Source organism: Puma concolor, chromosome B2 (genome assembly GCF_028749965.1).
Source record: "Puma concolor isolate L17-30 chromosome B2, mPumCon1.1.hap2, whole genome shotgun sequence".
Taxonomy (NCBI): domain Eukaryota; kingdom Metazoa; phylum Chordata; class Mammalia; order Carnivora; family Felidae; genus Puma; species Puma concolor.
This window is the reverse complement of record NC_141671.1, coordinates 101998630-102025999: the sequence shown is the minus strand read 5'-3', so window position 1 is coordinate 102025999 and position 27370 is coordinate 101998630. Positions and strand designations below refer to the sequence as shown.

The 27370-nt window shown below is 35.2% G+C and overlaps 1 protein-coding gene across 2 annotated transcripts in view; it reads left to right on the top strand.

Annotated features, from left to right (window-relative positions):
* REV3L (REV3 like, DNA directed polymerase zeta catalytic subunit) overlaps positions 1–27370 on the top strand; it is a 176077-nt gene that overhangs the window by 111617 nt on the left and 37090 nt on the right. For both annotated transcript variants that reach the window (XM_086707602.1, XM_086707603.1), the window contains 5 exons: positions 4418–4610; positions 6075–6186; positions 12648–12763; positions 15685–15803; positions 22740–22858. In XM_086707602.1, the coding sequence (XP_086563728.1) occupies positions 4418–4610; positions 6075–6186; positions 12648–12763; positions 15685–15803; positions 22740–22858 (659 nt within the window). The remainder of the gene's footprint in view (positions 1–4417; positions 4611–6074; positions 6187–12647; positions 12764–15684; positions 15804–22739; positions 22859–27370) is intronic.

Genomic DNA, 27370 nt, shown 5'->3' with positions numbered 1-27370 from the left:
CTGGGATTGTTATATTAGGATGTTATATCCTAAATGAGATATTTACTAGTATTTTCTGTTTGGTTGGTTCAGTGGATTAGTGCTTGCTAATTTATTTGCTACAATTCATTTGTTCACATAATCTCTATGTAACCCAGTTCCCTTCACAGCACAGACCCATATGCCAAAGAGTAGGAAGCTATTTTGTAAGAATGTATGTTGGTCACAGGATGGAGTAGAGAATGTGCGAATGGATCACTGTAAATTTATCTGTATTAAAGAAAACACAACTCAGAACACATATCTAACTGGCAGTAAAGTGGAAATTAGAGTATATTTTCATTGTTTATACCTGTGCTGGCCACCACTAGCAATGTGCCTATTGAGAATTTAAAATTTACCTTATCCATCTAGGAAGTGAATTCTATATTTTATTTGAATAATTTAGATTTAAAACTGATACTTGACTCGTTTACTAGAAAACTTTTAAGTATGTGTGGAACAACTTAGGTTTTTAAAACTACTTTTTCAACTGTAAATTTTATGATATCTAAGTACAGGTCAAGTATTTATTTCCATGCAGAAATTTAGCACCCACACTGAAATGTGCTATAAATGTAAAATGCACACTGATTTTGAAGACTTTAAACAGGAAGAAAGGATGTAAAATATTCATTAGTAATTTTTATATTAATTACACATGTTGAAAGGATGATATTTTAGATGTATTGAATGAAAATATTTTTAAATTAACCTATTTTTACTTTTTTAAATGTAACTACTAGAAAATTTTAAATTATATGCGACTTTCATGTTACACTTTTTTTTTAAGTTTATTTATTTTGAAAGAAAGAGAGTGCACATGAGGGGGAGCAGGGGAGGGGCAGAGAGAGAGAGGGGAAGAGAGAATCCCAAGGAGACACAGGGCTGGATCTCACAAACCATGAGATCATGACCTGAGTTGAGACCAAGAGTCATATGCTTAATCAACTGAGCCACCCAGGCACCCCCATGATATTTCCATTGAACAGTTGTTTTAGGTCCTTGTCCTCTTTAGAGCACAGAATTCAGTTTATTTTTTGTGTTTTTGTTCTCAAGTCAATTCTGTCTTAAACTGTTCTGAGGATGAGCATAAACTAAAAGGAATATTCAAATATTGTCCTCATTTTTATCCTAAATTTGAACTAAGATTTGTACTTTTCTAGAAGTAGATTAGAACATAGTCTAATTGCCTAATTGTACATTTTTCCATTCAACAGCATTTCATTTAGTTCCTGAATTTTACCTACTTGGCCCTGTACTATTCTCTGTAGCCAAGATAAACTAAGTAATAAACTCAGGAATACATGTCTTAATGAAGAATACACCCAAAATTAGAAAAATAAAATACCATGATAAAAAAATCTTTTATTAAAGCAAATTTAATAGACCTTAGCAAATACTTGTTACATTTGATTATCCTTTATTTATTTGAAAAACTTAATCTTCTTCTTATGCTCTTTATTTCTACATAACCTCATCTCAGAATCATGGGCCCTCTTGAAGTTAAAATCACTTGGGAGGACTGGCAGGTTGCTCACAGCTTCTTCCCTAAGAAGGCCTCAAGGCATACTACAAACAGCCACCTGGTGGTCAAATAGGGAATGAACCATAAAAAATCTGCACTGTGTATGCTGTCCTTTTTCTAGGAAATTGTGCCCTCAGCACTTTTTCTTCTGTGTCCCATTATGCTACACTAACTTCTCTCTCTTCTGCATATAAATACTCAGGGTAGAAGAGAAGGGGTATAATCCTCATCCACCTTTGTCCCCTACCTCTTTCTTAGTCATACTCAGTAAATCTCTCCCCCATCTCTTCATTTCATATATTTGCTTATAAAGAAAATGCCCCTAAGATCAGTGCATTTTATATCAAAGAGTAGAAAGGGCAAAATTTTAATGTGAAGTTTGACCTACTAAATAAATAAACCTCCACAAATCTTTTGACCTGAAATTGTCTTCAGTATTCTCCATAGTCTTTGCACATGTTCATCCTTTTCTAACTAAACCAGTTTTTTGGTTTTGTTTTGTTTGAGTTAGGGAAAGGTTTTCCAGTTACATTTTTTTATTTACTAAATTAATACGTGCTTTGTGTTAAAAATATATGCTCTTTAGGTTTAGATATATATTTAAAAGTAGAAGTTCTTTCCCTTAGCTCCCCATTTTATTGGTTAGATTTTTTTTAAGTAAAAAAAATTTTTTTTTGACATTTATTTATTTCTGAGAGACAAAGAGAGACAGAGCATGAGCAGAAGAGGGTTAGAGAGAGAGGGAGACACAGAATCCAAAGCAGGCTCCAAGCTCTGAGCTGTCAGCACAGAGCCCAATGGGAGCTCGAACTCACAAATTGCAAGATCATGACCTAGGTGGACGTCAGACACTTAACCAACTGAGCCACCCAGGCGCTCCTTAAATAATTTTTTTTAAGTTTATTTTTATTTATTTTGAGAGAGCAAGTGGGGGAGGGACAAAGAGAGAGGGAGAGAGAGAATCCAAGCAGACTCCAAGCTGTCAGTGCAGAGGGCTTGAACCCACAAACCATGAGATCATGACCTGAGCTGAAATCAAGAGTCGGATGCTTAATGGACTGAGCCACCCAGGTGGCCCTGGTTAGATTGTTTTGTAATAGAAACAGCTATATTATAGGGGTGCCTGAGTGGCTCAGTCAGTTAAGCATCGGATTCTTGATTTTAGCTCAGGTCATGATCTCATGGTTTGTGGGTTCAAGCCCCATGTCGGGCTCTGCGCTGACAGCTCAGAGTCTGCTTGGAATTCTCTCTATCCCTGTCTCTCAAAAATAAACTTAGAGAAACAGCAATGTATAAGGAAAGTGGTAGATTTGTGGATATTTGTTTTATTATTCTTTATGCTTTCTATCTGCATAGTTAATGTTCTTTATAGTTTAAAAAGTACTTACCTAGAAATTTACTAACGAATACACACATTACATGTATATGGTAAAAAAAATTCAATCAGGACCAAAAGATTTACAATGAAAATTAAGCTTCCCTCCTACCTCAGACTAAGTAGTCTCCTTCCCCAAAGGCAGTAGAAGTAGTTCTGTGTTGTTATGTCTCTTTGCAGAAATTTCCTATGCATGTGCTTTAACATTTCTTACATACATATACACATACTACACTCACTGGTTCCACTTTTCAATGTATTATGGTGATCTTTTCGTACTAAAACATCCAGATCTGGCTAATTCTTTTGAAAATTTTAAAGGTTAAAGAGTATTCCATTGTATGTAGTCTTCATGGGATGTCACATAATTTATGTAACCAGTCCTCAACTGATAGACATTTATGTTTTTAGTCTTTTATGACTTATGAAAGACTAGAAATATCATAATTTTTAATGCACATCCTCATACATAAATTTTGGCTACATGTATGATTATATCTGCAGGATATATTGTCAGGAATAAAATTGCTAGATCAAAGGGTACGTCTGTTTTTAATTTTGATAGATAACTTCTAAATTGTCCTCCAAAGAAGTTTACTAAATTCTACTCACATCACTAGTGAGAGCCTTATATTGATTACATTTCTTCAACAGCTGGCATGCAAAATAAATACAAAATACAAATCGTTCATTAAATCTATATGACTTCAATAATTACCAATATGGTAACAGTAGTCTACTGTTTTTGTATTGCCAGGTATTACTGGTATAGTGATGGTTATAATTCCGGCTGTAATCATGAATCTAACTTAAGTTGCTTTTTTTTACCCAGAGTTTCTACTCAATTACAGTTAAATCCTTTTATTTTTTATTAACATAGGAAACTAGGTATAAAAAGCAAAATACTACCTTTTTTTGCATTTTTGCCAAAGAGAAAGTGTGTATGGGCAGAAATCTAGCTATTGTTGTAGTTGATGCCATAATATTCTTATATTTTTTAAAGAAAAACTATTATAAAAAAACTTGCCCAGTACATACAGAAGTAAATTGAAGTAGTAGAGAATTAATAGGAGCTTCAAACTAAAATACATCTCTTTTTAAACTATAGGTGAAACCATAGTTAACTGGGTAGAAAGTAAAAAGTAGCAGACTTTGATTCAAATAAACAACCACTTGGACTAGTCATTCTCTTTCTCAAACAGGAATGAAAAAATTGAGAGGCACTTGCATGTATTTTAAAGAAATAGTTTTAAGTATGTATTGTCACTGAGAAATTATAGCATAAGCAGTTTTTCTAGAATAAAAACATGAATTAATTTAATCTAATCTTAGAAGTGAAAATCCTTAATCTGTGGAGTATTAAACTGTGGCTGTGTCCTTTATGGTTTTTTTTTTTTTTCAATTTTACACATATTTCCTTGGAATCTTGGTGAAACATTTCTTTCAACATGTCCCAAAAAATAATCTAAAATCCTAATTTTTATTTCCTTTTATAGATACAAAATCTTACCCTAATCAGTGTGGAGTTACATGCTCGAACTAGACGAGACTTAGAACCAGATCCTGAATTTGACCCAATCTGTGCTCTGTTTTACTGCATTTCATCTGACACTCCACTACCAGATACAGACAAAACAGAACTCACAGGTGTAATAGTGATTGATAAAGACAAGCCTGTCTCCAGCCAAGGTATTTGTTCATTTTTATTAATTTTGTACCTACCCACCCTGGGATGAACCTTTTAATGGGTCAATTTCTGTGCTGGAGATCTAAGCCAAGCAAGTATAAGGAACTCCTTTTATATTGTTCTAAGTATTGTTTTATAGTATATTAATTGCTAATACTGAATTAAAATGATAATCTGTAGGTTGGGCGAACAGTCTTCCTTATGTATGCATTGCTGGTATTTTGCTGCTAATACAGAGTTTCTCTTTGCTTTTAAGAAGTTATTAGTGTCAGTTAATGGATTAAAAGAGACTTTTAAGATGTATTCCAATTTTGTTCATATGTATGTTTTTGGCTTAGATGTTCTTCATATAGTATACCATATAAAGGCATTTTATAAAATATCAAGTGTCCTTCTGCAGTTTTGAATAATAATACATGAATTCAGTCAGCTGAGAAGGAAGTCTTAGCACCGAACAAAACCATGTAGGAATTTACAGTTTAATCAATGGTGTGCTTGAGCTGACTTGTACCAGCTCACAATCCAGTTACTAAATTTTTATGAATTCTTTGAACTAGTTGGTGTCACATTGGTAGTTTGAGATCAGCATGGAGAGGGAGGAGTCTTTTATGGAAAAAGGCAAGCACTACAAATCAGGTCTTTTTTTTTTTTTTTTCCTTAGGAAGTAGTTATAAACAGTTACCAGCATACCATTGATTAAAATATTCTCTACTAGGGGCACCTGGGTGGCTCAGTGGGTTAGGCATCTGACTTTGGCTCAGGCAATGATCTTGTTGTTCATGAATTTGAGCCCCCCATCGGGCTCTACTGTAAGCACAGAGTTCAAATCAGATCCTCTGCCCCCCTCTCCCTCTGCTCTTCCTCCACTTGCATGCGTGTGTGCACACTCTCTCTCTCTCAAAAGTAAACATTTAAAAAAGTAAATAAAATATTCTCTACTAAACAAAGCTCTTCCTATGGGAAGAGTAAAGACAGAAGCAAAGTAATGAAATTTTTTGAGGTGACACATTATTACTTGAGGAATTTGGTGACTGTAGACTTTTCAGGAAAATAACGGAATGAAATTTAAATTTTCAGTTTCATATTAAAGTAGAAAAACTTTAGGAAAGTTTTTAAGAAATAGACTTAAATTATGTATTTACTTTGGGGAATGCTCTTTTTTTTTTTAATGTTTATTTTGAGGGAGACTCCATGTGGGAAGGGGCAGAGAGAGAGAGGGAAAGAGAGAATTCCAAACAGGCACCACACTGTCAGCACAGAGCCCAAGGAAGGGCTGTAGCTCATGAACCATGAGATCATGACCTGATCCGAAGTCAAGAGTTGGACACTTAACCAACTGAACCACTCAGGCACCCCTGGGGAATGCTCTCTTAATTTAAAGTATTTCAGTAGCATAATTTCACTCAAAATTTAGGGTTTATATTACTTACACAATGTGTGTAATAAACATTTTGCTTATTTTTTAGATATCAGGTATCAGACCCCATTACTGATTAGATCTGGAATTACAGGACTAGAAGTTACCTATGCACCTGATGAGAAGGCACTTTTTCAAGAAATTGCAAATATAATAAAAAGGTATTGTTTTGTATTTTCTGATTTTTCCAGCTTTTGTTCAGAGGGTCCTTTCTTGCTCTTGATTAATAACATGGGCAAAGGTAGGAAAGAAGAAGAGAATTTCTTCCTGTGGCCCTTAAAAGTAAAATTATCCTTGGAAAAATTTTGCCCTTACCTCTCATCACCATCCATCACCATTTCCAGCAGACTAGGGATGGCAAAACAATATTCCGTTCTCAAGATTGAAGAAGAAGTATTGGTTTAGCAACTCTGGCTTTCCCAGTTGGATTTTAGTGTGATTTTTCTATGGTAGTGAAATAATGGGGAACTGTACTAAACTTAAATTGTATTATTCATTAAATAGGCTTCTACCTTGGGAGTCAGCCACATTTCAATACATTGTTTTTTTTTTATGTTTTCTGAGTTCTAAACCAATGTTTTCAAAAAGTGTTAGTATGCAATCTATTCGTAAATCTAGGATTATGTGGTCCATACTCTTTTGTAATACATAGTTCCTTAAAAATCTCTTTTGATCATTTGATGGTTGGCCTGGATGATTGATAGTAGAATCTTGTCAAAATTTATGAAAAGGATTTTTTAAAACAGAAGTATTTTAATTTAAAAATAATTAAGTGAATCTTTTGCATTTTCTAAAGACTATAACTTTTGGTAACTATGGACCCTTCTGTTAAATGCTTCACTTTTCCAGGCACTTAAAATTTCTGCCTATTGCTAGGCTTAGGTTTTTAAATACCTAAAGCAGGCTGGAGAATAGCCTTTGTATCTTTATGTGTGGATAAAAGCTCTCCTTGTGCGTGTCGTTACACTCACCCCTTTCTGTTTTGCTTTCTGTGGTTTGCTTTCTGTAGTTGAACTCTTTCCTGTAGAACTGAGACAGTATTCTGCATGAAAGATCAAGATGATATCCTACAGACTGAATATCTGATTCAGTCCCACCCAGATGCGTTAGCATAAACCATTTTGAAATTTAGAAAACCAGAACATGTTTTCAACAAAACAAAATTAAATTAAATGTCAGGACGTCAAAAATAATGCACAGCTTACCCACCACTCTAGGGAGGAAACAAGAGAAAAGTATTTTTACTCTTTATAGTACTGGTGACTGGATGGATTCCCATCCATTTGAGTCTTGCCATTGTCATTCCTACCTTTTATCTTCTCACAGAGGTTGTCATCAACATGTCAGATGCTTCAGTGCCCACACTTTTATTTCTGCAAGCAGCTTAGCAAAAAGAACATGCAGAGTTTTAGTCAATACCATTTTGTGTGCCAGCACATGTTCAGTAATGTCCCTGGGCTTTGTATGCTTGTGTACTCCTTGTTAGATATATTCCCAACAACAGGCTTATCTGCCAACATTGAGAATTTTAGCAATCATTTGCAAGTGTAGTAACTTTCTTCATGTCCATAACATGAATTATATTAGTCATTAAGAAAAATGTAGTAAACAAAATAAAACTAATTTCTGGTTCTTACACTAGAGGATCATATGATTATTAAGTGCCTAAATAGCAACATTTCAGTTCTGTAATGTCCTTTATAATTATTCTAAACAGGCCCCTAAAAGATTATTTTATTCTTTCAGCCCCTTTGTTGAGTACCTACTCAACACAGGCTTTGTTAACCACATAGATTTTGGTTTGGGATTTTTTTTTTTTTTTTTTTTGAAAATTAACAAATACATTTATTTATTTATTTTTTACTTTTTTTCAATATATGAAATTTATTGTCAAATTGGTTTCCATACAACACCCAGTGCTCATCCCAAAAGGTGCCCTCCTCAATACCCATCACCCACCCTTCTCTCCCTCCCCACCCCCCATCAACCCTCAGTTTGTTCTCAGTTTTTAAGAGTCTCTTATGCTTTGGCTCTCTCCCACTCTAACCTCCTTTTTTTTTTTTTCTTCCCCTCCCCCATGGTCTTCTGTTAAGTTTCTCAGGATCCACATAAGAGTGAAAACATATGGTATCTGTCTTTCTCTGTATGGCTTATTTCACTTAGCATAACACTCTCCAGTTCCATCCATGTTGCTACAAAGGGCCATTTTTCATTCTTTCTCATTGCCACATAGTACTCCATTGTGTATATAAACCACAATTTCTTTATTCATCAGTTGATGGACATTTAGGCTCTTTCCATAATTTGGCTATTAACAACATAGATTTTGAAGTCAGCCAGCTCTGTTTTGTTTTGTTTTTTTTTTAAGAATATGGCTATTTTATATGCTTCTGCATCTATATTTTAAACTTATGTATCTTAATGAATGGAAGATGTTACTGGAAGGACAGGGGTTTTTTTAAGTTTTATTTTAATTTCCAGTTCGTTAATATATAGTGTAATATTAGTTTCAGGTGTACAATATAGTGATCCCATAGTTCAGTACATCATCCCTTGCTCATCACAGCAAGTGCGTTCCTTAGTCTCCATCACCTATTTCCCCCATTGCCCCACCCACCTTCCTTCCACTAATCATCAGTTCTCTATAGCTAAGAGTCCATTTCTTGGTTTGTCTCTTTTTCCCCCCCTTTTTTCATTTGCTTTTGTTTCTTAAAGTCCACATGTGAGTGAAATCATGTAGTGTTTGTCTTTCTCTGACTGACTTAATTTTGCTTAGCATAATACTCTGTAGCTCCAAGTCATTGCATATGTTTTTTTGTCTTGAGCAAGTTACTTATCTCTCTAAGCTTTAGTTTCCTTATCTGTAAAATGGGTAATAGATATGAAAATTAAATGAGATAATGCACATAAAACTCTTAGCCTGGTCAGTACATAAATGTTAACTCTGAGTGTAAGGTATAATAGTAGGTGCTAAATATAAAATTGAATAAAATATAGATGCACACTTTAAGAGTTTTATTGTTTGTATTTTTCCATTCTTAATATTATATGTCCTCAAATGGCAAACATAAAAAGTAGTATGAAATTATATTAGACAAGTAAAACCAAATCCATTGTGTTGTCACAATCATTTTTTTCCTCTGTATTTCCTTGAACTTATTAATAATTTTCCATTTTTCCCAGCCTTCCTAACTTGGATATAAGCTTTGACTTCTTCCTTTTTCTCTTTCCTGCATGCATATATTACATTTATCTAACCTCAGAATTATGTTTCAAGATCATTCCTTTCCCCCACCCCACCCTGCCATTGCCACTGCCTAGTTAGAACCCCCTCATCTCTCTTCTGTACAGATGTTAATGGGTTATTTAAAATTTTAGTTGCGGAAACAGCTTTTTTTTTTTTTTTTTTTTGCCTAAGCAAGTAAATCATTTTCATATTTCTGCTGCTTCTGTTTTCTCCAGTTTTATTTTTTCCTTCACCACTAATCCCATCTACCCAACCTTGTTCTTTCCATAACTTTTAGAAACCAGGTAGAGTTGATAAAAGTCACCAAAATTGAAGAACAAGTCACAAAGATTTTGTTATTGTCACCAAATGTTTTCACAGAAGAAATGAAATTCTTGTGGTTTTGAACTTGAGTTGAGACCTGTCTTATCAGCCTTAAGAGTCTCTTTAGATGAAATGGCCTCTAGGTCAAAAAATAAATATACATAATAGATCTGGAAAATATTGAAAGGACTAAAATCTAATCAGTTAAGAGAAGCAGAGTGTTCTCTGGTTGTTGTTTTTTTTTTTTTTTTTTTCCAGCAGTCATCTCTGAGCAGTAGCAGTTTATAAAATAGACAACTTTTAAAAATATACATATTTTTTCAAAACATCAGAAAATAAGTGTAATTAACCAACTCTATTAGGTGCTGCAACATAGCAAATAGCTAACTGGAATAATAATCTTTGCAGTAATAAGATATTTTATGAATCTGGCAAATTCAGATAAAGAAGTCAGAACTGCCTTTATAGAAGAAGAAGGGCTCTGTAACCATCTGGCATCTTCTTCATGTACCTGTGCTTAGAAATATATGCAGTAGGCATTCCAGCAATCTTCCACATTCTTAAGATCAAGGCCAACTGTGGCCACATTGTAATGCCTGTTCTGGTCGTTCTTGGTATTAAGGCAGTCAACTGCATGGGTTCTGGTATATGTGTATGGGAATCCTTCAAATCTCCTATCCCTGATAATCCTTAGAGCCACTTGATACGGTATTTCTGCCCCAATTTCTCAAATTTAGACGGTGCATAGTTTTCAGGAAGATGCACTTGTCTGTCAGATAACTGCCCTGAAGAGAGTTTAACTTAATTGAAGAATTGATGAAATTGCTATCAACAAAGATATGTTAACCTATTAGATGTTATGTTAGAAGACTAATGAGCAGGAAGAGTGTTGAGAGACTTCTGTTTTCTTGGGTGCCCTAGGATCTTTCTGGACTTTTTGTTTAAGAATTAGTCTACCTTTTTAGCCTTTAATCTCTGAGATTAAATATTTGCCTCATTGTTGCTTATTGCCTTATTTTCCTTTGCTTCCCCGTACTCATGTCTTACCCCTGCCCTTTGTTCCAGAATTGCCAGCCATGAGGCACTTTCTTACAAGAAAACACTTTTTTTTTTTTTTTTTAATTTTTTTTTTTCAACGTTTATTTATTTTTGGGACAGAGAGAGACAGAGCATGAACGGGCGAGGGGCAGAGAGAGAGAGGGAGACACAGAATCGGAAACAGGAAAACACTTTTTTGTAGGTTGGTGAAAAGGTCCATTTGGCTGTTCTGTTAAATTGATCAAGTGGTTTTCTCAGAAATTTCAACCCTATTTGTATAGAGAAAAACACATGGATAATATATACATTATCTTTTTCTCCTGACAAGTTTGAGAGCTATTCTGTAAGTCCATGGTATAATAGTAGGTCACAAGCAGATTACCAGATATTGAAATTTATATTATAGAATGTATTTTGATAGGGCCTTTAAGGGATGGAGAGAATAAAAAGAATGATGTTGCAAATGTTTGAACCTAATTCTTTTGACATCAGCCATTTAAATATACTCCAGGATTAAAAATGAGACATTTTTGTGACATTCTTGTATTCGTTGACTAAGTGAAAACTAAAACCATTCAACCCCATCATTTTAAGAAAGCAGTTATGGAAGTATGGTAAACTATTAGCAAACCAGTTCTAAAAATAGATCTCATGATCTGCTTATGATTCATTGTTATACCAGAGACTTCCAGAGTAGCCATTTATAGTTTGCATCAGTAAATTAGTAGGATCCTACTACTAGGATACTTTGAGTGATACTTCAGGTGTTAAATAATACAATATGGACAGGCTGCACATTCCCCAATTCAGAGTGACTATAACCAATGAGTAAAACCCAAATTTATAGGTTTTTATGATTTTTCACTCTGCTTTTTGGCTTTTATCAATAAGAAAATAATCAGTAATTTAGAGCTTCTAATTGGGAGCATAATCATAGCTTTTGCTCTCAAAGTTTTTGTTCTCATACAATTTTTCCATTGAAGTAAATCTTCAAGTTTATTTTTCCTTGCACTGTAAACCAAACATTTTTCTGTGGTGGTCACTATGAAAGTCCTAAGAGGAGCCACAAAGAGGCTCTTTCTGAGTTGGATGCACATTATCAGTGCAGTTTTACCAGTGCAACTGTGTGACTGCAGTGAGCACCTTTTTTCCCTAGTTTCTGTTGCTTAGCTTCCCCACATTAATCTCACCCCTGTTAATATTTCATTCTTCCATTAAGCTGAGTCACCTTCTTCTTAAGTTTAGAGGACAAACTTGTCATTTCCAAGGCCTTACTTCCTGTAAGGAACAAGTCATTAATTAAAATTAAGTGGGAAAAGGAAGGTGTTTTCATTTTCTTTCTCAGCTTTAAAACTGTTTAAGGATTGGGGCGCCTGGGTGGCGCAGTCGGTTAAGCGTCCGACTTCAGCCAGGTCACGATCTCACGGTCCGTGGGTTCGAGCCCCGCGTCGGGCTCTGGGCTGATGGCTCAGAGCCTGGAGCCTGTTTCCGATTCTGTGTCTCCCTCTCTCTCTGCCCCTCCCCCGTTCATGCTCTGTCTCTCTCTGTCCCAAAAATAAATAAACGTTGAAAAAAAAAAAAATTTTAAAACTGTTTAAGGACAATATAGGTTAGAGGGGTAGGGAAGTAGCAACAAAATGACCTGGGGGGATCTTTTTCAAAACATGTGTCCACACATGCCCTCACACTTCGCCCTGCCCCTACCCTCATGATATTCTCAATCATTCTCTCATTCTTGTACTTCAGTGGTAATGCCTCTCTCGTCCCAATTTCTATCAGCTTCTTTCCTAAGTCATATCAAATGAATATGTAGTCTCAGTAAAAACTATGTTTGCTTTATAAAAGTAGCTTCCAATCAGAAACTCTAATCTATTCCTTCTTACATAGAAAGTGTATAGGTGCCATTGTACCATCCCTTCTCCATCTGAGAAACCGAATAGATTTTTATCTTTTGCATTTTATATCACAAAGAAACAATTCTTCTGATTAAAGCTTCAAATGTGTGGTCCTTGTTCAATTTTTTCATTCCTTTAGGTATGATCCTGATATTCTGCTAGGATATGAAATTCAGATGCATTCCTGGGGTTACCTCTTACAAAGGGCTGCTGCCTTAAGTGTTGATTTATGTCAGATGATCTCTCGGGTGCCAGGTACGAAGCCTTGTGAATATTTTATGGTTCAACCACAGAGTAAATTACAAAGTGAATAAAGACAAGGTGTTAAAAAGTACTATTGTTCTAGCCTGATTTTAATACTAAATTATGTAAGCTCTAGATGTATCATAACTCCATTATGGACAAATTCAAAAATCAAGAAAAAAGAAAAAACACCCCCATGTTGCTGTTATATATGCTGTTAATATATTTGTTGGTATCTTTTCTTTCAGTCATTTTTCATATACATATGTAAGCCTCTTTTATATAACTTTAGTCACATATTTCTCCCATTTTTATTATGCTTCTTTCATCTAGTATCTTATTGTGAGTATTTTTCTGTATTCTGAGATAGTCTTCATAATCATTATGAAGCACACAACATTTCTTTGGTTGATGTACCATAATTTTATTTTGTCTGGTTCTATGTTTTATGCTTTTGGTTGGAACGCTGTTGATTTTTATTTGGGTATCAGGCTAAAAAAATTGCATGAATTTTGAAGGCTGTTTCCCACAAGTCTGATTCTGTTCGAAGGAGGGAGGCAACAACATTCATACCAAAATTACAGTTGATAAAGCACCTTTCAGAGTTATGTTTTTCCTTACAACTGTAGAATTTTTAATAACTTGGTTTTAAAGTCACAAGTCTGACTAGGACAACAGCATATACTTTGGGTATATTGATGAAAACTAATCAAGAGAACTCCTGGGAGAGGTTATGACTTCAGTACAATGTCTTAAGTGTTAGTAATTTTTTTTTTTTTTTAAATTTTTTTTTTCAACGTTTATTTATTTTTGGGACAGAGAGAGACAGAGCATGAACGGGGGAGGGGCAGAGAGAGAGGGAGACACAGAATCGGAAACAGGCTCCAGGCTCTGAGCCATCAGCCCAGAGCCCGACGCGGGGCTCGAACCCACGGACTGTGAGATCGTGACCTGGCTGAAGTCGGACGCTTAACCGACTGCGCCACCCAGGCGCCCCAAGTGTTAGTAATTTTAAAGGGAAAGGCTGAAGCTAGAAGATTCAAAGACCATAAATATTTTGAACTATGCAAAAAGCTTGGAATAAAAAGGCAGAGATAATTTTAGGTTTTCACTGCATAAATTTCTTGTAGCTTTTGTGTCCCTTGGGTGCTAGGAATAGTGTGGTATATCTCAATTTTCTCAACATTCATTTGGGATAGGTTTCTGAATATTCAGGAGAGGCAGCATGAATGTTCAGGTGTACATATTAGTTTAATTAGCTGTAACAGGTAAGGTATATGACTTAAGATCAGAAGAGTGAATGAAAGCTCGTCCTTTATATATATATATATATATACACACACACACACACACACACACATATATATGTATATATACACACACATATATAGACATACACATATATATACACGTGTGTGTGTGTATATACATTTTTTTTTTAAGTAGGCTCCATACCCAATGTGGGGCTTGAACTCACAACCTTGAGGTCAAGAGCCCCATGCCCTACTGACTGAGCCAGCCAGGAGCCCCAGGGTCTTGTCCTTTAAGAATACCACAGAAGCCATTTTTATGAGGCAACATGGTACAGTAGAAAGGGGATGGTTAGGAAGGCAGTAAAGAGCACAGATTCTGGAGAAGGACTAGCTAGGTTCAAATCCTGGTGATCCTGCTAACTAGCTATGTGATGTCAAACAAGTTACTTAACCTATTTATACTTCAGTTTGTTCAGCTGTAAAACGAGAATGATAATACAACTTATCTCATAGAGCAATTGTGAAGTACTTAGAACAGTGCCTAAGACCACAGTAAACATTATGTAAGTGTTAGATGAAAAAAACTTGTAAACATCATCTCTTTAAATTAAAGAAGAGGGATGAATGTGTGTACATGGTCTGTCTGGAATCAGGTAACCCTGGTTTATAGTACTGGTTCTGTTTCTGTATGACCTGGGACAAGATATAACATTTCTGAGTAAAATTTACTACAATGCAAAATGCAAATTATACTAACATAATAAAGTGGCTAGGTTAAAGTAAAAGAAACAATAAAGTTCTTAGAACATAATAGACATTCAGCATATAGTAAATATATTTATTATTCCAGATCCTCTAATTAACAACATTTGTATATATCCAGTATCATATAAGAGAAACACATTTTAATTTCTATTCTAGGTAAAGTCATCACCTAAGAAACTAGACTCAGAACTCTACTCTTCATCTAGTGGTCCATGCAGTTAGAATTTCATTCTGAATAGGAATGTCATTAATTGATGTCAACAAACTTTCAGAGAGTTTAGGTTAAAAACTCTACCATGTTTTCCAGGAAGTGACCAATGTAACTATAAACATATTCATCCTAATACTAAAGGAATGCTTTAGTGTTAGGTGTTCATAAAAATGGCACCAAAAATTAACCAAATTTAAAGTAAAAAGAGTATTATTTTTAAAATATGTGTGTATGCACATTTTTATTATTTAAAAATATATAATTTTCAATTACATTTCACAAAATTCCTTCATAACTTAGAGTCTTTTTTAAGTTTCATTTGTTAGAGCATGAGCAGGGGAAGGGCAGAGAGAGGGAAAGATCACATCCAAAGAGGAAGAGATTTTGCCAAGAGAGTCCGCTGATAATGTTGAGCCCAGTGCGGGGCTTGAACTCACAAACCATGAGATCATGACTCGATCTAAAATCAAGTCAGAAACTCAACCAACTGAGCCACACAGGCGTCCCACTTTCATAACTTAGAGGAAAGAAAATTGTTTTATTAATCAAAATAGTGATTATTCACTCTCTAAGTCTAATACAAAATAGTGAATTATATTTCATCTTTAATCTTTCTCTTTCATTTTTATTCTCATTTTATTTGGCGTAATTTGCTTGGAAATTTGGTTTCTGTGAGTCCTGATACAGTCTATTTATTTCTGTAGATGACAAAGTTGAGAACAGATTTGCAGCTGAAAGAGATGACTATGGATCAGAAACAATGAGTGAGATAAATATTGTTGGCCGAATTACACTAAATCTTTGGAGAATCATGAGAAATGAGGTAAGGTGCTTCATCTAAAATTTCGTTGGAAATAAGAGATTAGGTCAGTATAACTGTTTCATTTATTGTAGAGTATTAGTATAGTCCACCATGTAATTTATGCTTCTTTGTGAATTATTTTTATTATACTTAAGTACAGTTACAAAAATAAATTCTACCTTCTAAAATGCAAAGCTACAGGAGTATTTAATGTTGTTGATGTGTTAATTTTTTTTTTTTTTTTCCATTTGTGTCTAAGGTAGCAGTAGCTAGGAAAGTCTACAACTATCATGAAGTATTATGTTGTATGTGTCAAATGTTATATAGTTTCATCATTTTTTTCACTTAATACCAGATAAATTCAGCTTGGCCTTTCTGATTTATTAAGTAAGAAAAATTTAGTTTACACATAAGAAGGAACTAAGGATATTTAAAAACTGGGTCAGATGAAGAAGGTAAATTGGAGAGACAGTACTTGGAAATAGTTAATAGCAGCTTCCAAGTGAGGCTTTGGGGGTCCAGATAAGAATTTTTCGTAGTATAAATTTCAACAAATTATCTCATTAGTTTGCAGTCACTCAGAAAAATAATTGTTTCACCAAAAATGTAAGATCATAGGATCTTAAAGTATGTTTGCATTCTTGAAGTTGCTTGAATGTAAACTTTTATTAAAATGCAGATGTAAAAAATGTAAAAATGTAAAAAATTTTATTAAATGTAAAAAAGGATACCTACTGTAAATTGGTCTGTTCTCAGATTTTGGACTTTAGGTAATATTAATACAGAATGTTTATATGTAAAAGAAAGCTGTGTTCTTCAGTCGCTTCTCTTTGAAACTGCTTTCTCATTATATACTTTTATTATACACTCATCATTAACTATGATCTTTCTGACTCTTCTAGATTTACATAAAACATTTGACTTTCCAAACATGCCCTCTGCAATTCTTTTGGGCACCAAGACACAGTAATCCTTTCACATAAAGAAATATATTCTTTATATAAAATTCAGGTGTCCTTATTTTTCTTATTTCCTCTCTATACCGTGAGCCTAACGTTATTCTCACATTTCATCCAATTTGAAAATATTTAGTATATGTAACTGCTTGAGATGATTTTATGTTATTTTCTTCTCAAAATATTATCAGAGCATAAGAATCTCTAATGACTTCAAAATAGCTCCTAATGACACAGCATAGGATATGGAAGGTACAAGAGATTGTGGTGTATTTGGTTTGTTTATTCCATTATATAATTTAAACTGTGGTCTCTGATATTGTCTGTGATGAACACATAAATTATGTAAACACAAAATTAAATTCTTGAATCTTAGTTTCATCCTTAAAGATCCAAAAGGCAGCTTACAGTTATTCACTATTAGCTTAGAATCAGAAATTGGAGAGTAATTTTTTTTTTAATGTACAGCTTTCCTTAGTCCTTTCAGAGACCTCCTCTAATTATAAGCTTAATATATAGTCTATCTGATCTTTATTTGTAAATAAGGGAACGACTGTGAGAAAGTATGAATTGGATAATTTCCTAGATGGGCCAAACTGCAAAACCGGATAGTCGCTTTTTTTTTTTTTTTTTTTTGCTAATCCAAAGTATTCCCGATAATTTGGAAATTTCCAGGAAATCCTGAATGAACCTGTGGGAAGTACTATCTTATAACTTAAATTGTTTTGGAACTTTAAGGGTTATGACTTTGGACAGAAGCTGGCCCTGAGAACTTTCATATTAGAGGTCCTCAAACTATTTTTTTCTGGATTTAAACAGTTCCAGAAACTCCTTTTTTTAAATCTTTATTTCTTTTATCTATATCTTCCTCATGACACTTAGCAGTTTCTAACTAATTGATTTTAATATGCTTTTTGTTAAAAATTGTATCCACTATAGGGGCGCCTGGGTGGCGCAGTCGGTTAAGCGTCCGACTTCAGCCAGGTCACGATCTCGCGGTCCGTGAGTTTGAGCCCCGCGTCAGGCTCTGGGCTGATGGCTCAGAGCCTGGAGCCTGCTTCCGATTCTGTGACTCCCTCTCTCTCTGCCCCTCCCCCCTTCATGCTCTGTCTCTCTCTGTCCCAAAAATAAATAAACATTGAAAAAAAAAATTTTTTTTTTAAATTGTATCCACTATTAAAACAAAATGAATGCAGACAAGTATGCAAAATGAAAGTGAAATCCTTTTGTCTCTCTAGGACATCTCCTCAACTGTTACACTCTCCTGATATAGTTTACAGTTGAATGAATATCTTTCTTTATATGCCTAGTTTGAGTTTTTTAAATTTTGTTTATTTTTTAATATAATAGTTTTCACTCTCCTGCTAACTTTAACATAAAATTACTGCTAGACTTTGAATCCTCAGTAACAAACACAGTGCCTCTTAAATAGTGCTCATGACGTACTTGTTGATTGCTTGAATAAAAGAATAAATGAGTCTTCCCCAGAAGATGGTGTTTAGAGGCCTTCTGGATATCAACTGAACCTAGACCTTTCAAGAATTTGCCACCAGATACTTATTACATGCCATCTCTATAGCCCAAATTTGAGCCGGGGGTAGATCAATTAAGAGCTTCCTCTATTTTAATAGGCAGAGAGGCATGTTATATGGATGCAGATGTTGGTAGGTGGGTAGATGTAGCAATGTGTGGAAGTTCTCTTCTGACTGCTTCAATTTTCTCAGTGAAATAGCAGTCATGGTTCTCAACTGAGAGTGAGCATAGTGGAGGGACTTGATGGGTTTGAGGGGAGAAGAAGAGTATGAAATAGTTATCTAGGAGAATTTGAGGATAGTTATTTAAGAAAATAAAGTATAAAAGCTAGGCAGTGTGGACAGCACATTTGAGATTCACATCAGAAAATTAAAGTGATACCTGCCAGCTATGTTCAGATTCACAGATACAAGCGTAGATAAGACAGGGTTAGATTCAACCACCACTCATAAGCAAAGGATTATGACTTTGTGAAAAAGTAATTAATTAATTGCAGAGCAGGTGAGGGGCAAAGAAGGAAATAGTAGTGAAAGGTTGTGATTATGATTGTGCAAATTGAGCTAGATGGGAGCTCGGGGTACTAGAGGGAGTAAACTAGAAGGATGAGAGATGGTGGTCAGAGAATGGGATGAGGAGGGGGTAATTATTGGTAATAATAGAACTTGGAGTATGATCATGGGAGTGGATGGCTAAGGTGGGATGGAGGCAGTGACAGGTGAATTTGCCTCATACCTCGCTCACTGGTAGCAGTATGGAAGGGGACAAGAACAGAAGTAAGGAAACCAGGGAGAAGATTATTGGGGTAGCTCAAATGAAAGTTGGCAGTTGTGTAAGGATTTAAAAAACAATTTAGAGGATAAATCCACAAGAAAAAGATGAAGAGGAGGAGGTGTCAAGAATGAGGATCAGGGTTCTGACATAGATCATGTTTAGGTGGGAAGATGATTTAAGAATATAGAGCATGAGATATCAGTCAGATAACCAGGTGAAGGAAGATGCGCAGCAGGCATATACCTAAGTCCCAAGTATGGGGTAGAAGTCTAGATTAGAGATCCGGCCTTGGAAGTCACATCAGAGTAGATGAGCTCACAAAGAAGCAAATACAGGGAGTGATCGAAATTGAGCCAAGGACATTTTTGTGAATGAAACCCTTTGAGTAGACAGAGGAATCAGCTCCTAAGAAATAGTCATAAGATGAAGAACCTGGAGAGAATATTCCTAGCAGAGCCACTAAGGAAGTCTGATGTTTCCACATAAGCATGTAAGCCTCCCATTATCTCAATTTGGCAACATCAGAATCTGTTTGTAATATGTCCTATTAAAATCTCAGTCTGTCAATAAGCATGTCAGGTGCTTTTAAAAATTTTTTTTAACATTTTATTTATTTTTGAGAGACAGCACAAGCTAAGGAGGGACAGAGAGAGGGAGACACAGAATCTGAAGCAGGCTCCAGGCTCTGAACTACTAGCACAGAGCTTGACATGGAGCTTGAACCCATGAACTGTGAGATCATAACCTGAGCCAAAGTCAGATGCTTAACCATCTGAGCCACCCAGACGCGCCCAGCCTGTCGGGTGCTTTTAAATAAAGACAATGTGATGGGCAATGAAGATTAGGTAGAAGTAAAATAATATACTTGCTACCATTCATATATTGTTTTATCATTTATAAGGCATTTTTACAGACTTGTCACTTTTACGTTTTGCTACAAACTTGTGGTATAAATAAGACAACAGAGTAGTGAGGTACTATTCCAGATAGAGAAAACTGAAATTCACGGAGGTTAAGTGACTTGTTGAAAGCCTCATACCTAGTAAGGGGTCGAGACTCAGACTCATTGTAGGCATGCTGTCTGTCTTTAGAGAGCTTAGTGTACATTTTATTTTAAATATAAATATGTATAAAATATAAAATAAAATATAAGCTCTCTGAAGATAGCCTTCCAGTGTCCTAGAAATTTCTTACATCTTCATATTGGTACTGGTTACATGGTTGTGTGTGTGTGTGTGTGTGTGTGTGTGTGTGTGTGTGTGTGTGTGTAAATTTATGAGTTCACTTTAAATTTTAATATAATTATTTTTTTAAAGTATGTGTCAGTCAAAAAAATTTTAAATTGGAGACTCAGGAAATGAGCAACTGAGGGAATAAAGTGATGGAGGATATAGGGCACAGGTGCTTGCTTATGATCTGCTTCCATTTTTCTTTGATTTCATCTTTATTTCCTCTATTCCCTTTAACTAATTCTCTGCCTCTCCCGGTTCTGAGTAAGTTTATTTCTAAAGTGATTAACCATTGTGTTATGCACATTGACTCTGTGAATGGATAAGTGTAACCCACCTCTGTCAGACCATTACCTACCAATAAATAAATGGACAAGCATTGTAACACTTTATTTATATCAGTTCTGACGTTGATCTACATATTACATTTATTCAGTGTTGAAGTTACTTAGATTTCCCCTGAAAACAAGTTGCAAACTCCTACTTCATATTTCTGGATTCATATTCCAACTTCCAGAGTAAATCACTCTCTATAGATTAGAATATTCCGAAGATAGATCATCTTAGAGTTCACGTTTCCTTCCTTTAGTTTTACTCACAGCTGAGATTATATAGCTAAGTATATTTATGTTCCTGTGAACACCAGGAAAACTCAAAGTAGAGTGGGTGTCATAAGGTTATATTTGTGTAGTCTTAATTCAGTTGTGAAGTTATTCTATTTGAAATAAAATCAATCCAGAACATAGATCTGCCATCTGCCTCAGATATTGGGGACCAGTTTCTTAAGATTTTAAGTTTACTTTGAGTCACAGAATCCCCTAGTTAGTACTTATAGGTCAACCTACATGGCAAGCTTCAAAATGTTCCCTTATGAGAGAGCTACAGGACAAGAGGACCTTTTCTGAAGAGGTTTCTTTCTTGTTTCTTTTCTTTCTTTCTTTCTTTCTTTTTCTTTCTTTCTTTCTTTCTTTCTTTCTTTTTTGATTGCTTATGTTAATGAGGATATATACTCCAGCAGAAGTTTAGATTTGGTCTAAAGTGATATATGTGTATTAGGTAATCATGTAACTACCTGAAATCAGATGTTTGGCTACATTTTCTATAACATTAAATGGGAATTTTTTTAAAAAACAAAACCAAATGAAAATATTCATTAGAAAGTAGAAGAGTCACTCAAATATGGGGATTTAATAATAAAAGGAGTTATTCATTTGTTTTTGAAAGAAAAATTCCAGGTCATTACTGATTGTTGAAAAAAATGATGATTAAAAAAAAGAAAAAAGAAAAAAATGATGATTAACTTCCAAGATAATGGGTTAGTACCTGCTTTATACTGGTGACTCTAACTGTGTGTGTGTGTGTGTGTGTGTGTGTGTGTGTGTGTATGTTTGCAAGTATACTAATTCCAGTGCTGTTGAAGTAAGACCAAAGATCTTTTGATTCTTTTGGAGATGAGCTTTTAAAATTCAGTCCCTGTTTTACACCTGCTGGGTTATAGAAGTGGAAAAGAAAATATTTTAAAATTATAATACACAAATGTGAAGTGCTTCTGAACTATTCCTCAGAATCCCAAGCTGACCTGAGAATGAGGACTGCTGATTCCTCAGTTTCCATTATGCATTGAAATACCTGCCATTGTCTAGATTGCTTCTGTCCTATAGGTATTTTTGAGACATTGTCTAGGTAGAGGTATGTTTCATGAATTTGGACCTTTTTAAAAAAAAGCATTCTTTTCCCATTAACATACTTTTCCCTACATATTTTGAAGATGGGGAAACATTTCTGCCATTTCCTTTCATCTTTTGCTTTTGGAATGAAATTAACTGACTCTATAATGTCCACGTATTGGGTCTTAGTACCAGTGTAATTCTTGGAAGCAGAATGAATGCCTGCCCTTAACTAGATAATTCATTCTTGAATCTGTGGAATTCTGTTAATCAGCATGTCATCACAGACCAAAAAGTAGGTGTGCAAAAAACAGAAAATTAGTGTGTTTAAAAATGCTTCTTACTGTAAGAGGTGCCTGAGTGGCTCAATGGGAAGAGCATTCAATTCTTGATCTTGGGGTCATGCATTCAAGCACCACATTGGGTATAGAGTGCTAAAAAAGATAAACTTAAAGAAAAATTTAATGTTTCTGTCAGTATTTGCATTGGTATAGAGTATAAAAAGAAGTGATGAAAACTGAGATCTCTGAAGTATGTCATGACCAAGTTGAACTCATCAGGTGTGATTGTTTTCCAATTAAATGGTAATTAATTCTGGACAGAATATTTCTCTCTAGAAGGCTATATATATGTAGTTTTAAACTATTTATAGTTCACTTGTAACATTTTTGCAGGTAGCTTTCATGCCTAGTATGAAAAGTTTCAAGTACTATTTTGGATCTCTTAGAACCAAATTTGCTCGTAAATACAAACATTATTATAATGAAGTCTTGGTTCTTTTGGTTTTTTGTTTTTTTTTAGGTGGCTCTAACTAACTACACCTTTGAAAATGTGAGCTTTCATGTTCTTCATCAGCGTTTTCCCCTCTTTACCTTTCGAGTCTTATCGGATTGGTTTGATAACAAGACAGATCTGTACAGGTAATGTTTTATACTCTGAAAAGGATAATAACTCTTTGTTAGTAAAATCAATATCATTAGAGTGTGATTTACATACAATAAAATGCACACATTTAAATTGTATTGTGCAATGGCTTTAAAAAAATGTATACACCCTGTAGCCACTACCCCAATCTAGACAGTGAACATTTCGAACACCCAGAAAATTCCATCGTGAGCTTTGCAGTCAACCTACCTATCCATTAATCATCCAGGTAAGTGCTAATTGAATTTCTGTTACGATAGATCTGTTTTGCCAATTCTAGAACTTCATATAAATAGTTATTTACAATCTACCACTTTTTGTCCGGCTTATTTCAAGAACTCAGCATGCTCTGTTTTGAGATTCAGCCTTGTTGCTGTGTAAACCAGTAATTTGTTCAGTTTTATTAAGAAGTAATACTCCATTGTATGGATATACCACAGTTTATCCAGTCACCTATTGATGGACAATTGAGTTGTGTCTTGTTTGAGGCTATTAAGAATAAAACTACGTGCAAGTCTTTGTGTGAACATACATTTTCATCTCTCAAGGAGTGAAATTGCAGGGTCCCATGGTTAGTGTGTTTAACATTTTAAGAAACTGCTAAATTGTTTTCTTTGGCAGTTCTTCTAGTGCAAGTCCGCTGGCAACAAATTCTCTCAGCCTTTATCTGTAAATATCTTTATCACAACCTTATTTTTGAAGGATATTTTCAGTGTCTAATTCTGGAGTTGAGTTTTTGTTTTTTGTTTTTTGTTTTTTTTTTCTTTCACCATTTTAAAGATTTCACTCCTTTTTTTTTTTCTGGCCTCCATTGTTTCTAATGAGAAATCAACAGTCATGCTCCTCATTTTTCCAGTGTATGCAAACAGAAGGAATTACTCGGCTCTCCTGGTCCAGAGTCAGGCTTTAGAAGTTTCTATTCTCCTGAGGCTCAGGGATGAGTCTTCTCAACATTCCTGCACTTCTCACAGTGCAATGGACTTCTGCTTTGTACCCTTGCCAGGTCTTGGCCCCAAGCAGACTTCTGACTCTCCCCCAGGGGGAGAGTCCTTCTCTCCTTCCTCAGCAGCGCTGTTTCTTTGCCTGGAATCTATGATGGGAGGGTCTCCTGCCTCTTTTCCAGTGGTAGACAGCTGCTGCTTGTTACTTAGTACAAGGCACACAGTTGGAACAGGGGAGGTTGCCTGCCCTTCCCAGCATTAGACATCTTTTGCATTTATTCTTTCCCCAGAGATAATGGATCTCTGCTTAAATCCTGAGGATTAGAGTTTCTTGCCAGTCCCATAGCACCTCAAGCCTTTGCTTCATATTATGAGAGATGAGTCAGAGGAAGATTTCAATCCTTTGTGCCCTGCCCCCAGTTTTCATGGGGGGCCCATGGAAAACTACTCTTATGGTATCTGGGGTTCCTAGTGATTCTAAACTATCATGCATCCCATGCATGACCTTTAAGAATTAATTAACATTTTAACTTTCATTCTTAAATGATTTTATGGCAGCTGCCTTGGCTGCCAGTGCTCTGCCAAAGATGAAATAAGTTATGTGTCCTCTGATGTGTTTGTCACCCTGTGAAATTTAGTTCACCTGATTCTCTTGTAACCGCAACTGTCAGATGGCTTCCAGAAAACATGATTGTGTAGATTTTCTTGCTTTTTATTATTGTTAGACTGGAGTGATGTACTTTATAGCTTTCAATATCTGAAGCAGAATTCTGTAATTTTTTTTTTTCCTGGCTGCTTTCAAAGTTTTGCTCTTTGCTTTTGGTTTTCAATAATTTCACTATTGTGAAATTTTAAAAATTTACCTACCTTTCTTGGTGTTTGCTGTGCTTCCTAGAGATTTAAGTTGATGTTTTTCATCAAATTTAGGAAATTTTTGGCTATTTCTTTAAATAATTTTTCTGTCCCAATCTCACTCTTTTGTAAGACTCCAATTACACGTGCGTTAAACTATTTGACAGTGTCCCACAGATTTTTGAGGCACTGTACAGTTTTCCTCAGTCTTTCTCTAACGACCTATCTTTAGGTTCACTAACTTACTTCTGTCATCACCAGTCTGCTGTTAAGTCCAGCAAATAACCTTTTTGAATTTCAGTTATTGTATTTTTAGTTCCCAAATTCTCACTTGGTTCTTTCTTTTCAGAGTTTCCATATTTTGTTTCCCTATTCATTTGCTCATTAAGGCTTTATTTTTCTTTTAATTTTTTGAATATTTTTTTCCTTAGATTCCTGAACATACTTGTAATAATTACTAAATGCAACACCTGGCTTTCTCTGTATTAGCTTCTGTTTAACTGCTTATTCTCCTAACTGTGGGTCATATTTTTGTTTGTTTCTTTGCATAATTATGTAATGGATATTGTTGATGTTCTGTTGTACAGATTCTGGAGATTTATTATCTTCCTGTGAAGCATGTTTATATTTGCTCTAGTTTGCAATTCAGTTATTGGCTGATCACTTATTGAACTTAATGCAAACCTAGTTTTTATTTGTTAAGGTGGTTTTCTGGAAAGCCAAGGTGTTTCCTACATCCCTCAAACTTGGCAGGACTCTGTCTCCAAACTCTATCCCATTGGCATGTTGCTGGTGCTTAGTTTGAGGTTTGTCTAGAGTAGGCCTTGCTCTAGGACAAAGGCCTCCGAAGGCACAGTTTTTCTGGGCTCTCAGCTGGATGTCCAATTGTTAATAAAGGGATAATGACATCTCTCCTCTGGCATTGCTAGCCCTCCAACCCCAGCACTGTCTGAATAGTTTAATTCCAAACCCAAGCCCACAGCAGCTCTCCTTAGTAAGCTTCATATGGTTTCATCTTCCTCATTTTCAGTGCAGCCCTGGACCAGTCACTCACAGGAACCCCCCACCTGGATTACTGACTGCTAACCTCTGCTCCTTGCACATATACCCTGTCCCATAGATTCCAGCTACAAACTGCATAACTTTAATCTCTGTCTCCGTGGCTTAGCAAGACAGCCACACTATACTTAGACTGTAGTATACTGCACTATATTTTAGGAAGTTTTCTCCTCGTGGGCTGGGGTTCACCTCATGGGTTTTTCTTCTCTCGAGAAGCACAGTTTTGCATTGCCTATTGTTTGTTGCCCAGAAACAATCATCTCAACTGTTATATCAAAGCAGCTTCAGACTAGTCCAATACCAGTTGTTCTGTCATAGTCAGAAGTGAAAGTTCCCACCTCTACTTTTCCTTAAGTTGAAAGTAAAATGATAGTAATAAGCTTAAAAAATAGCTATATAAAGAAAAAAAGCCATGAAATTAATGTGTCTGATGTTTGAAAGGAATGAAGCTCTGCTTATTGAATTGGAAGGCCACATGATGATGAGGCTGGAAAGATGTAGCCTTAGAAATAACTTGATGTGTTTAGGGGAACTGCTTTCTGAGCATGTCATCTGCAGTCTCCTTTGAGGAATCTCAAGTAAACTGAAATCAGAGAAAGCACTAAGCTTATATTGAAAGCCTTATAGAAACAGAAGTTTAGAAGAAGTTATCTACCAGTAAATAAAATGAAACTTTTATTATTTTTTTAATGTTTATTTTGGGGAGAGTGTGCATGTGAGTGGGGGAAGGGCAGAGAGAGGGAGCCAGAGGATTCCAAGTGGGCTCTGCGCTGACAGTTCAAACTCCCGAACCGTGAGATCATGACCTAAGCCAAAGTCAGATGCTTAATCGACTGAGCCACATAGGCACCCCTAAAGTGAAACTTTTAATGGTAATATTAAAGTTACCATTGAAAACTACATTTATTGGTTTATTTTTAAGCCCTGAAGTGCTGTAAATGCATGTTTTGCTACCTTTAATTAGGATGATAAATTATTGCTCTTGCCAAGTGAAATCAAGAGCTGGACCTAACATATTACATAAGGGACTTGAACTAGACATTAGACCATTTATGTTAGATGGCTTGTGTTACATGGAGAGTCCATACAGTCTTTCTTTGGAGATACTTTGGAAGATCACACAATTTTATTTTAAAAATTTAAATGGATTTTTACCAACAAAGTGAGTCATACTCTTTAATTTGCATTTGCTTTGTACAGTGTTTTAAGTAAATATATACATATTTTATAAATGGTCTCAGAAATTAGAGTAACTTGCTAGTCAAGAATTTCTTGTATTAAATCTGTTTGTAAAGCTTGGAGGAGCCCTGATTATTATCACTTTGTTTTTATGAATTCACATTCGGTCTCCTGAAAACCCTTGATTTATATAAACAAGTTATGTTCCTGAAGTTTTGTTGTTTGGGACTTAGAATGTATTTTTCCATAAAATACTATGTTATTGAGCTCCTATTGAGGTAGTAGAGTTACGTAGCTCAAGAAGATAACGTTCAAAATGTTTTTCTTCATTTCCTGGATGTAGATAGAGCCAATCCAAAGAAAAAAGTTCAGAATAAGAAATTTGTACTTAGAGTTCTTAAATCTCCTTTTTTTGTCACCTTCTTACATGCCCTGTCCCAAAAAATACCCTGTACCCTCAAGATGCTCTAAGTTCAC